Here is a 12,532-nt window from a genome sequence, read left to right as displayed (position 1 = left end):
GAAATTCAGCATGTCAACTAAAAGTCATTATTATAAGACCACTCAGGCTAAAAAATAGGACAAATTCCAGGCAAACACCAAAGCCTAAGTGCACAAGATGTGAAAAAAGTCGTACCTCAAGAGATGATGTATGTCCAACCAAAAGTGCAAGACGTACCTAATGTATAAAGTATGGCCATTTTGTAGTTGTTTGCCATCCCAAGACACTCGGGGAGTTGACAAACGATACAGACAATCGAGAGCCACTGTTTCTGTTATCTATCATGTGTGATGACTATTGCTTGCCTGGAAACAAACTGGGTATTCACGGAAAAACTATTTACTTTAAAATTGATTCAGGAACAGACATCACAGTCATTCCGTAAGGCACTCACAAAATCAGTGGTTCCCAGAGCTAAAGACACTAGACACCGTTCTAATTAGCACTGAAGGTATCCTGACCTACACGGGCCAATTTACCAAAGAAACCATTTACAAAGACAAAAGCTTTGCATTTAGAGTGCATGTGACCAAAGACTGGTAATGTGGCATAGTGAAAAAGGTGAAGGAACTCAATGCAGGATTTGATAATATTGGACCATTGAAAAGAGATCTAGTACAAATAACCTTACAAGACAATCCTGAACCACAGAATAAAACCCTCTCCCAGACAGACCTTGGAAGATACTAGCTGCAGATTTATGTAAATTCATACAATATAATTATTTGATCATAGTGGACTAGTTTTCCAGGTATATAGAAATTAAGTATTTGAAAAACATAACATGCTTCAGTGTTATTAAGAAACTGCAATGCATTTTTGCTCATTTCACTATTCTAGAACAACTAGTGATGGACAATGGGTCATAATTCACTACAATGTAAGTTAAATAATTCTGAACAAAATATGATTTTGATAATGATACTAGCAGCCTAGACTACCCACAAGTGAATGGAGAAGCTAGGGAGCTAAATAGACAGCCAGAAAACTCCATTCCTTCTTGCTCTCCTGAACTACCGATTAGCATTGAGAGTAGATACTGGATATAGTTCACCACAACACCTCAGGGAAAGACAGCTCAGAACTACTGTTCCAGCTTTGGAAAATAATACATCTCCAAAGTGGCAGACATGAAGGCTACGTCTACACTGGCATGATTTTCCGGAAATGCTTAAAACGGAATACTATTCTGTTTTCAGTTTTTCCGGAAAAGCTGTCTACACTGGCCCTTTTCCGGAAAAGCTTTTCCGGAAAAAGGACTTATGCCCGAGCGGGAGCAGCGTACAGTTTCCAGAATAGCGGCTGAATTTGTACAGTAGAGCATCGTTGCTTTTCCGGAAATTCAAGGGCCAGTGTAGACAGCTCGCAGCTTATTCCGGAAAAGCGGCTGATTTTCCGGAATAAGTGGCCCAGTGTAGACGCACCCGAAGAGAGCAACCAGATAACAAAAAAGGCAGAGAGCTTAGGAACACTTTGACAATAGACTACACTCAGATAGCTGTGAGGGTTACAGCCTGGCGATAGTGTTCTGTCAACTGGGTGGAGAAAAATGATGTGTAACTCCAACTATCATATAGAAAAAGAATTAATTACCCAGATCACAGGAAACAGAAGAAAGTTCAACAGAAAATCAACATGTACAGTTTGTTCCCCCAAAAGAACAATCAACAAAGAAAACTCTACAGCTGGCAGATGCAAAACAAGAAGATTCAAAGTTTGAAACTAACCTGTGACGGTCGTAATAATGACCAAATCGTTACATGTTCAGGTTTTGTAATTAGAAAACATGTATTATTCAAAGGCACTTAAAGATATCATAATAGTGTTCATTTTGTAAATGGTAGGAATGTAGAACATAAAAGAGAAGATGTAGCGGAATGCTAAACTGTATTATACTGTTCAGTCACAAAGTGGCGTAGTTTGTAAAAATATCTTATCTTAGCATTTAACAGATCTACCTGAGAATATGCTAGCTAAAGGATCTTATGTATATCTTTGATAGGAAAGCTGTGGACCTAGTCCATATTTGGTACAAAGCCTGACCTACAACATACCATGTACAATGTGTACATAACAATATGTTCATGATTATTTCTTCTGTCCACTCTCATCATTAAGCTTCCTTTTCATTTCTTGTGTCTCGTTGCTGTGTACTCTTAAAGAGCTCCTGCATTCCACCTCTGAAATGGGAGCATTCCAACGCTGTGATCTCTTTTTTATGTTTTCTATGTAAGTCTTCTATGTCTCAGAAACATTTGAGGAAACTGAGACATAATGGGCTCTCTAGCTATAATTATGAACTGTGATATTATTAAAGAATTTGAATTTACCTGTTAGCAAAGCAGTGTGCTGCTGACACTACCCAACAAGGATGAACAAGACTGCCAGCACAGAAGTTATTTCCAATATATATGGCTGCTAGCCAGGGGTGAGAGCCTGGTAAAGAGGCAGAGCCGCCAATAATCCTAGGTCTGATGAAACGTCGTTTTTTGTGTCTTCTGCCACATGCTCTTTTGACAACTGCAAAAGTATCCACATTATCTGGGAATACTGGTGTCCTTTTCCTGCTGTCTGAGACAAAAAATGGTGTGATGAGTATCAGACTACATAAATTTACAATTTCTAAAACTGGAATCTCCTTGGAACCCCAAGGAAGTAGTGCCCAAATCTCATTGAATTCCATACAGTTAAATAGCAGAATTGGGACCTACCCTGTGATTCCAGGCTTATTATTACTGGAGAGATTGCTGATGATACATGAAGCAGAAACATCATGCCTTAATTTTCCAGATATCAAGTTTAGCATTGAAGATCAGAGAGTTAGAAAAAAAGAGTATAATTGATGAAGAATAAATGGTCACTTTATAGGTTCAGATAACTCAATTTTAATAACTCTTATTAACAATCGTGGGGATTAAATGTGAATTTAAGGAAACATTTTAGTTCCTAGTTTTTAAAATCAATTTAGAATGTGACATCCATTTTTAGTTTAAACCGCTAAATTAAGTATCAGTGAATATAGAGAATTGCCCACTGAGAGCCTGATTCTGCTATCTTGACTGACACAAGCAATCTTCACTCAGACAAAGAGCCCTATTTCTCTATATGGGACTGCTCACATGAGTAAGGATTAGGACTGAAGGATGGTGCACCAATAGCACCATTAAGTTATGAAGTCTTACTCAGATGAGCGCCTGGCAAGGACAGTTTTATGCTGTGATCACTGTGTAATAAAAACTATGGTTGCACAACTATCTATGAATAATGTAATTTTTCTTCCAAGCAAACACATTGAGCATTACAGTAGCAGAGAGAATAAATGTACCCACCCATCTGAGACCATCAGAACCTTCAGAAATGCAAATGAAACCTAAAATGTGGCTTAACAAATGAAAAAGTTCCACTGATACACCATAATCTCCGTATTCTGGGTGTTCCTAATTCGGGAACATTCATGGTATGGAGCCTGGCAGGTGAAGGAGGAAGCAGCTCTGGGGAATGGCAGTGCAGAGATGTGCTCTGCTGGACACTTTTCCCCACTGTTCCCATAGGCTATGTCTACACTACAGAGTTTTTGCACAAAAACTCACAGAGTGTCCACACCTCAAGCACATTTTTGCACAAGTAAATCGAAAGATCAGAGGGGCTTTTGCGCAATTGGTAATCCTCAGTTTACGGGAAGAATGCCTTTTTGCACAAGAGCTCTTGCGCAAAAAGGCATGTGTAGACTGGGAAGAGGAGTTTTAAATGCAAGAAGAAGGAAGAGGAAAAAGCACAGGTGTCCTGGTGGCCATTCTGTCCATAGCAATCACTGCTTACTTGTGAGATAGCGTCCAGGCAGTCTGGATGCTCTCTTTCACAAAAGTGCAATGCTTTTTCGATGTGTAGATGTACTCTTGCACAAGAAGTTTTTGCGAAAGATCTCTTCCGACAAAAGCTTTTTGCACAAAAAGCCTGAAGTCTAGACATAACCATAGTGGTGAGAGTGGTGTCTGAGAGCAGAGAGGGATGCACAGCACCAAGTGAGTGCCCTACCATCACCTCCTTCATGCCCTCCCGGACCAGCAAAATCTTTAATCGAGCAAACCTTATTTCCTAGGGTTGCCTCATTAAGGAGGTTCAAGTATACTAGAAAGAGTTTTCACTGGGTTACACTAAAGTGAAAAATGAAAAGCTGTTATCAGATCACGTGACCTAACATTTACCTACCACAAGATTCAATGTTACAATATTCCCAAGACAAAGTATTGTCCTTCATGATGTAACACCAGGGCTTCTCATCATTATCCGGATTTCTAATAAAGTTTGGGGAGAGTAAATTAAAAGCAGTATCAATAACAATATTTAGTACTTGACCAACAACATTCATGTACTTACTCTTGTGCCATTCCTAGGATTGATTCTGCGATGTGCTGAGCAGTCTGGAATTGATCCAGCAAAGTATTTAAGCATGTGCTTAACTTTAAAGATTGTGATTTGTCCCATTCACTTCAATAGGGCTACTCATTGCTTGAGGTTAAGCATGTGCTTGAGGGGCAGATTTTAAGGATGCAGATAGTTGCCTAGTGGGTTTATTAAAAGCTCCTAGGCTCCTAACTGTCTTTGATTTTAATTGCTTTGCTGGACTGGGTCCAGAATGTTCTGCACTTTACAGGATCAAGTCTGCATGTGAGTTATGCATTATTTACCCACATTTTATAGGTGGAGAAACACAGACCCAGATGGGTTAAGTGACTTGCTTAAGAACATATAGCAAGTCAGTAGCAAAAATAGTTCGCATTTAAAAATTTAAAGCAACTAGTCAGTATTCAGCCCATTAGACAATCTGCTGACAACCTACACTCACATTACCTCAAAGTAAGTGTCTATTATATTCTTTAAAGCAAGACAAAGATGGGATGAACTCAGTTCCAAATGTCATCATCATTAATCTAGACTGAGTAGCTAATTGGGCACAATGGAGTTGCTCCAGATTTACAACAGTGTAAATGAAAACATAATTTCATCCTTTAGCTATCTCACTCTCTGAGTAAATGCAAACACAGTAAATATTTTTAAGGTAAATCAAGCACACTTAAAAAGTAGATTAAAGGAAATATTCAAGATTTCACTAGAGAATAATGAATATTATTTGCTTAAAGAAACTAACTGCAATTGATTGGTTCCAATATGCTTCTCTGAGAATCAGAATTATCTTTGTCAGTGCTGCAGAAAGAACTAGAAATATGCCTGATTTACTCATTCCATAATATAATGGTAGCTTTCAAAGCCTCAAAAAGATCTTCCCTATAACTAGTCACAATGACAAGATAATACTGGGCTTCAGGTAAACAGGGAACCTAATTTGAATATGACTTATCCTAATCCTCACACATTCTTTTTAAGAGTCTTCAGTAGCTTTCTGAATCTGCCTGCTACTCTTCAAAGACTAAAACACTTTTTAAATTCTCAGAACAGAAGTAGCAGTATGGGCTGAGTCATCTACCGCCAACTATGTTTCTAAATTAGAATATTTGAACAATAAGATTTCTGTGGAATTGCACAGTGTATTGGAGAGATCCACCTAAAAATTAAAACAATCTAGCAAAAAAAAGTGGAAGAAGGAGCTTTACTGGGTGGTTCTCTGCATTAGACAGGACATGATCACACAAACTCCTACACAGATATATGATTTTTTCTTGCGTTTTAAATATTTAAGTAAATACTGTTCTCAAAGGGACCAGACTGACAGGACCTAGATTCAGCAAAGTGCCTAAGCACATGCTTAAAGTTTAGCACGTTTAAACCCTTTGCATTAAATTGGAGTCCTGAGCTGGACTCCAATCAAGCAAAGCACTTAAGCATGTGCAGAACAGGGATATTTTCAGGTATTTGCTTAAATGCTTTGTTGTTTCTGGACCCAGCTGTGGAGATCAAACAAATTTGGATAAAAGAATAAACACTCTTTGAAGATCTAGAACAAACACTCTTTGGAGACACATATATTATTTATTAATGTATGGGTCTCTGCACTTACTGGCTTCCTGAAAAAGAAGAGCTACAGTAATTCCTCATTTAACACGTGCCTGCTTAACACGTTTTCGCGATAGCACAATTTTTTTTTTAGGGAACGTTTCTTGAATTACACAACCATCCCTGGAATAACAGGATTTCCCCAGCTGGCCCATTGCTGGTGGCTGTGCGGGGCTTCCCCGGCTTCCCTGCTAAGCGGTGGAGGGTTTGCCACTCGCTACACCGTTCCCTGCTGACTCCCCGTCGCCGGACTCGCCGTTCTCCGCTGACTCCCCACTTTGCCCTCTCTCCTCTGCCCCCACTTGCAGGCCAGTCGGCTGGGTTTCCCCAGCTGGTCCGTCGCCGGTGGCTGCGCGGGGCTTCTCCAGCCTCCCTGCAAAGCAGTGGAGGGTTCGCCATTTGCTGCGCCATTCCCCGGCGACCCCCCCCCCCCTGCCGGACGCAGTGCGGGTCTCAGCAGACCCATCACAGGGGCATACTCCCAACCCAATCCCCCTCCCCTCTCCTCCCCTTTCCTTCCCCAGAGCCAAACACCTCCCTTCCCTGCTGTAACCCAGTCCTCTTTCTCCCCCAACCTTATGTCCTGGTCCCAACAGACACCACCGCTTGAAACACAACCCCCATCTTTTCCATTATTTTCAGCAGGAAAATTGACTCCGCATAACATGTTTTCACTTAACACGATCATTTTCTGAAACATATCTGTAGTGTTAAATGAGGAATTACTGTACTTTGAGAAAAGATGCTCTCATAATATTTCCAAATAAACCATGGACTATGGGAAATGTAATGAAAAATTCTGCAGATAAATAGCCTGATTTCCAAACAAAACAAAAAAATCAAACAACAGCTGGATAAACATCTGAGCCAAATCCCTGAATGTCTGTTATTTGCCCATCCTCACTGTTTGCCCTAAAATGGACATAAATTGTTTGTTTCTCTCTTTTGGTTATGAAGTATGGAGAAAGGTGGCTGTTGTGAAAAGGCACAAGGAGGCAGAATTCCTAAGGCCCATTTGCAACACATGTTCTGACTAGTCATAGAAACTTATGGGACCATATTCCTCCAGAATATGCAGTTCCATTGAAACCAATACACTACCTGAAAGTGTGCTGATTTCAATTCAAATTTCATTTCAGAAGAAAATGGGAAAAGTTTGGATACCGTCAAAACATCCCATTTTAAATTTTTTAGAATGAATTTTTGTTTTGTTTTGAAATAATGTAATTTCTGGTTTGTGTGTATATATATATATATATATATATATATATATATATATAATGTAATTTGTTGGTTTGTATTACAGTACAAACATTTTTAAAAGTCAACTGTGAAATGTTTAATTTTGTTTCCTTTAACCTGAGTTTGTCTCTTCCCCCCAGAATTTTCCTTTGTGAAAAATTTCACTTTAATTTTCCTTCTAGTTCAGAATGAAGCCAAATTTTGAAGTCTCTTAAATCCGTTGAGAAATAGAACATCCATTCTCCACACAGGTCTGACACTCATTTTTACAGAGTCTCTAATCCTGGGTGGACCCTCTCTTATCTCCATAGCTACAATGACTGCTAAGAGTGCTGATAGTCCATTAAAGATAGAGAAAGGGTGCAACATCAACCTGAAGAGGACAATTGCCAGAACATTCAGCATCACAGTCAGGCATTGAAGGAAGTTAACTACAGATCACGGGAGTGACTCTAGGAGGTATGTTTTCATTATTTGGGACTCCTGTGGAAAAGGTCCCAGAGATGAAAGCGCTAAAAGGCCCAGAACTTTCCAACATTCCCTCAAGTCTAGACATTTATTGGTGGCCCCATTTAGTTCAGCTGCAAGATCCTACACTTTCTAAATGTAGGTCCTACTAAGCTGCTCCAAATGAGTTTGTGATTTCATGTTCTGAATTGACTCTCTGAAGCTACCCAGTGTTACTGCCACAAAAGATAGCAGCTGAATGCATACCGCTCTTCCAAAGCCACTGCTATCTTCAACATACACTTTGATTTACAAACACTGAATGTGCAAGAAGTGCTCACCTGCAGTAAGAGTAGGGTCCCAAGCCCATCTGTACAGCTTTTTCAACGCTGTCAACGTGAAGCTCTTGGTAAAGCAAATCTGAATTCCAGGGCACGCAAGTGTATCCAGAAACAGTTTTTTTCACAACCCCTCTGTACTCAGTACCATTGCCTTTATAACATAGTTGGTTGGGGACTGGACAAAACACAAGATGCTGATCAGACTTTAGGTAAATTCAGTGCTAAAGAAATGCTTATTTCATCACTAGGATGCTAACTGATATTTCTGTGAATTAGAAGTCAATGGGCCTTGCACTTTGCATAATTATTTCTGCTATACAAAGTGGATATTCAAAACCACCAAATCAAATAAACAGCGCGTGACACTCATTTTATACATGTACAAATGAATACACAAGGTGCAACGCAGGAGAGGGCTAGGGGAAACCATAAATAAAAATCTTTCATCAGAAAGGTGCAGCAAAGAATGCATAATCAAACATTGAAAGTACCTGATTTTTAGAGACTTGAAAACCTGGCATCCTCTCAGTAGCTCAGCACACCCAAACATACATATGCTTTCCAAGTACTAACAATTGCTCCAAACCATTCAAAACCATTTTTCTGTCACCTTCATTATGGTCATTTGTCCAATTAGGTTGGCACATGTGCCTTCTACCACCTGCATGTGCAGCTGTTAGAATCTTTCAGTGCACATCCAAGTGTTCATACAGGGACATTTTTATGCACAAAGATGAACACAAGGGTACGGGGGAGGGAGGAAGAAGAGGAGGGGGCAAAAGGCTATGGCCCACCCACTTTTGTCCTGGCCACTTTTTGCTACAGACCTGCCCCTGCTGTCTCTCCTCTTCCACCCAAAATCTTGCACCTGAGCCAGGCTGGAAGCCAGAACCAGGTCAGGTTAAGAAATGCACAAGCAGCTATGGGGTGCTGCAGACCCTCCATCTACCCAGGGCAATGGGTCACAGGGGTGGGAGCAGAAGCAGAGGACTGTTCTCAGGCCCAGGCTCCTTGGCTCAGCTCCTGCTTCCAGCTTGGCTGGAAGGCTGGGCCTCGGGGGAAGGGTGGGGGTAGGGCAATGTAGCATGTGGGGCCTCATGACCCCCCTCCCCCAAGTTTTAGGAAGAATCTTTGCCCCTGATAGAACAGGAAACCAGGGTCTATTTTATCAGGCATAAGAGATTTAAAGATATAACATCACAAACTATTTAACCACTGGTACATCAACCACTGCATACCACATTGGCAGTCAAACTTACCAGGTATCTACTAATGCTCCCTTGATATTGGTGGAATGTAGCAAGACAGGAACTGGAGAACAGTGCTGGTAACATAGAAGTTTATGGTAATGGCAATTATCCCTCTAATCATCAGTGAAGGGTAGACCTCAAAATTAAAAGTGGGCACCAGGCACAAAACTCAGATCAGAATTTCAAAGGATTTGGGCATGGGATTTTGATGTGGCCGGTTCTTAACGCCTTTGTCAAGATCCTAGGGAAGGGCATTTATGATCCAGGGTCAAAACAGAGTCAAACTTCAGGCTGAGATTAGCAGAGAAATTCATAATCTAATTCCAGGCTAACGTGGTTACCAAGAATTAAAGTCCAGGTCAGGAAGCAAGGTCCATATCAAACTGAAGTCAAAGATGGGAGTTCAAGTACAGGAAGCAGGACTGTTGAGGTAGCAACAGATGGTCCAGACTGTTGCATGGATAATTCCTGGAATTCCTGGTCATTTATATAGGCTACGTACTCAATCTGGAGCCAAAAGGCTGCTGCCTGTCAGACTCTTTCAGGTTAGATTTCCCATGGTCTGCATCCACAGCAGGTGCTGGGTAGCGAAGTGTGAGTTATTTGTAGTCACTGCTGGCTGGCAGCTCTGCAAGCCCAGATCTGCTAGGCCTTACATTACGCCCCTCTCTCGGGGCACTCTCCTGTATGGGCCCCATGAAAATCTGCTACAAATTAGGGCATGGACTTGGGATGTTGGCTCGTAGGATCACTCTCTGAGCCATTGTCCTTCAAGACTATAAGGTACCGGAGGGAGCCATGATTAATTTTCAAATCTAATAGCTGGTGGATCTGATACTGTTCACAGTTAAGCTGTCTACACTGGCCCTTTTGCGGCCAGTGTAGACAGCTGGCAAGTTTTTTCCGCAAAAGCAGCTTGCCAGTCTAGACACAGCCCATGGGTTTATATATGTCAAGAAACCAGTCAAGAGCCAGGAGCCTGCTGCCTGTAAGACCTCTCAGGCAGGACTTCCTCTGGTCTGTGTCCGCAATGGGTTGTGAGTAATGGAGCACAAACTCATCATAGCTGCTGCTGCCAGGCTATCTGCTACCTGGTAACTCTACAGGCCATGGTTCAAGACCTGCTAGGCCATTTGCAAAATGGGATATGTAGCTGCATTTGGATTCCAGGTAGCTGCATTTGGACTCCAAGTACCTCGGTGATATTCTGAGATCACCACTTCTACTTTTTCTCATCCCAATTATTGTTCATAAAACATATATGAAACAAATTGCATATGTTTTAAATAATAATAAGAAGAAGAAGAACTGTTTTTAAAGTAATTTTCTGATCAAGGCTACAGGATAATGAAATATCATGTGTTTGAAAGAGTTAGGTTCATATAAAAAAACAACACTGTGCTTTATGTTAACAATCTCATGTTACATTTGGCCAGGGAAGTGCCAGGTGCAAGTTTTATTGGAACTGTATTTATTACATTCAGAAATGATTTAGAGATGTGAACTTCTGTAAGAATGCAAGAAGAGAGGGACAGTCTATTAGCATAGTATCAGGGCCAAATTCTGCAAGGTTCTGAACACTGAGGACTCTTAATTCTCACTCACGTCATTTATAGGGAAGTTTTCAGCACCTCCAGGACTGAAATCTAATGTACTTCCATTGCTGCATATCAGCCACTCAATGCTAAAGCTGCAGACAGAATACAAATAGAAGTCTGGCTGTTTAGATAGTTTTCTAATTTTTTGCTTGTGTTCTACTTTAAAAAAAAACAGTCTACCTAGTGTAGACTGTTTTTATCCACAATCCAATCTCCATTCAAGGTCTCTGATGCTAGTTGGGCAAGTTGAATAGCAATATCTCAGAGAATTTTTTTTGAAATGCTTGTTCTCAGAAAAGGGCTAGTTTATTTAGACTGTAATATCCTGTGGAGGTAAATCCACATAAACACAGTGAAGCTATTTTGTTAACAGACATCCAACATCCGCTTCACACTCCAACTCACTCACTAGACAAGCAATGCTGTGATTTGCAGATCACAATACAGAAGCCCTTAAAAGGACACCTCATTACATTCTTCCCAATATTTTAAAAACTCAGCAAAGCCTGACAAATATTAGCGTCTTCAATTCTGAGTTCACCATTCTCATAAAAATCATTGGTACTAAAATGGTCTTGCTTGCTCACTGGTACTAGAACAGTTTTGCTTTAAGTTCTTTTTCACTGGTCATCTTCTAACTATGGTCTCATAGGTTGAAAAGGTTCTTTTGTACCCACTTTAATGGTTTTATGGCAGTCTGCTTTTCAACAGTTCCTAACTGATTGCTCCAATTTGCAATTGTTTTCTCCCAGATTCTTTGTGGTTTTGTGCAACTTTTCCTCCTTAAAGTACTTTTTTTTACTCAATTGTATTTATGAAGAACTGGGAATGGAAGGTTCTGTCTCTTCTGTATTTTTAATGTCAATGAACATTGAGAGTCCCTCATTTCATTTTGTGTCTCTTTGCCACATATCTCACTGGAACTCGTAGGTACTGAATGTCTGAATGGATTTTTAAGCCTCATTTTTGGAAATCCATTAATTTCTTCCTGTGCCTCCTTGAATCTTTTTCTGACACTATTTGGAGCCTGCAGCTGTTTGTGTATCTATTCTGCTTTGTATTGGTGTTCTCCAGTCTCATCACTTTCTGCTTATTTCAAATGCACAACTTATGCATAACTTTGCTGGTAAAAAGATCTGTCTTTCCTCTTTCAGTTCTGTTTCCAGTGCTCTGCAATCCTGAAAGGCTGTGAGATGTAGAATATATCAACTTTCTTTGTTTTAGTAATGTCTTCTGTTCCCATTGCCTGACCCCTCTAGTGTTCTTACACCCTGCCTATATGTTTCCCTTCCCTTTTTCCACAATTTTTGTGTATGTTTGAACTCTTGTGAGGGCCTATTAACAGTAGTGGGCCTTTTCTCTCCAAGGGTACATCTAGACTACAAAAAAGGCTGTTTTTCTGACAAAACTTGAGTTATGTCTACACTGCAGATGCATTCTTTTGCAAGTAAATCGAAAGAACAGAGAGCTTTTTCCACAATTGGTAATCCTCATTCTACAATGAATAATGCTTTTTTGCAAAATATTTCTTTCGCAAAAAGGCACGTGGGGACGGGAAAGAGGGAGTTTTTTCAGAAGAAGAGGGAAGAGGAAAAAGCACAGGTGCCCTGGTGGCCATTCTGCCCATAGCAATCACTATGCAAGATAGCATCCAGGCAGTCT

At 40.5% G+C, this 12,532-nt stretch overlaps 1 protein-coding gene across 1 annotated transcript in view; it reads right to left on the bottom strand.

Annotated features, from left to right (window-relative positions):
• Positions 1-12,532, bottom strand: part of HGFAC (HGF activator) — a 71,515-nt gene that overhangs the window by 13,651 nt on the left and 45,332 nt on the right. Inside the window, exons 8-10 of the mRNA XM_075930824.2 lie at positions 8,023-8,197; positions 4,190-4,275; positions 2,311-2,551 (exon numbers count right to left, since the gene is read on the bottom strand). Of these exons, the coding sequence (XP_075786939.1) occupies positions 2,311-2,551; positions 4,190-4,275; positions 8,023-8,197 (502 nt within the window). The remainder of the gene's footprint in view (positions 1-2,310; positions 2,552-4,189; positions 4,276-8,022; positions 8,198-12,532) is intronic.

This window comes from Pelodiscus sinensis, chromosome 4, assembly GCF_052426305.1.
Source record: "Pelodiscus sinensis isolate ZL-2025 chromosome 4, ASM5242630v1, whole genome shotgun sequence".
In the NCBI taxonomy this organism is placed as follows: Eukaryota; Metazoa; Chordata; order Testudines; family Trionychidae; genus Pelodiscus; species Pelodiscus sinensis.
The sequence above is the reverse complement of the archived record's forward strand: the minus strand, read 5'-3'. Positions and strand labels throughout refer to the sequence as shown.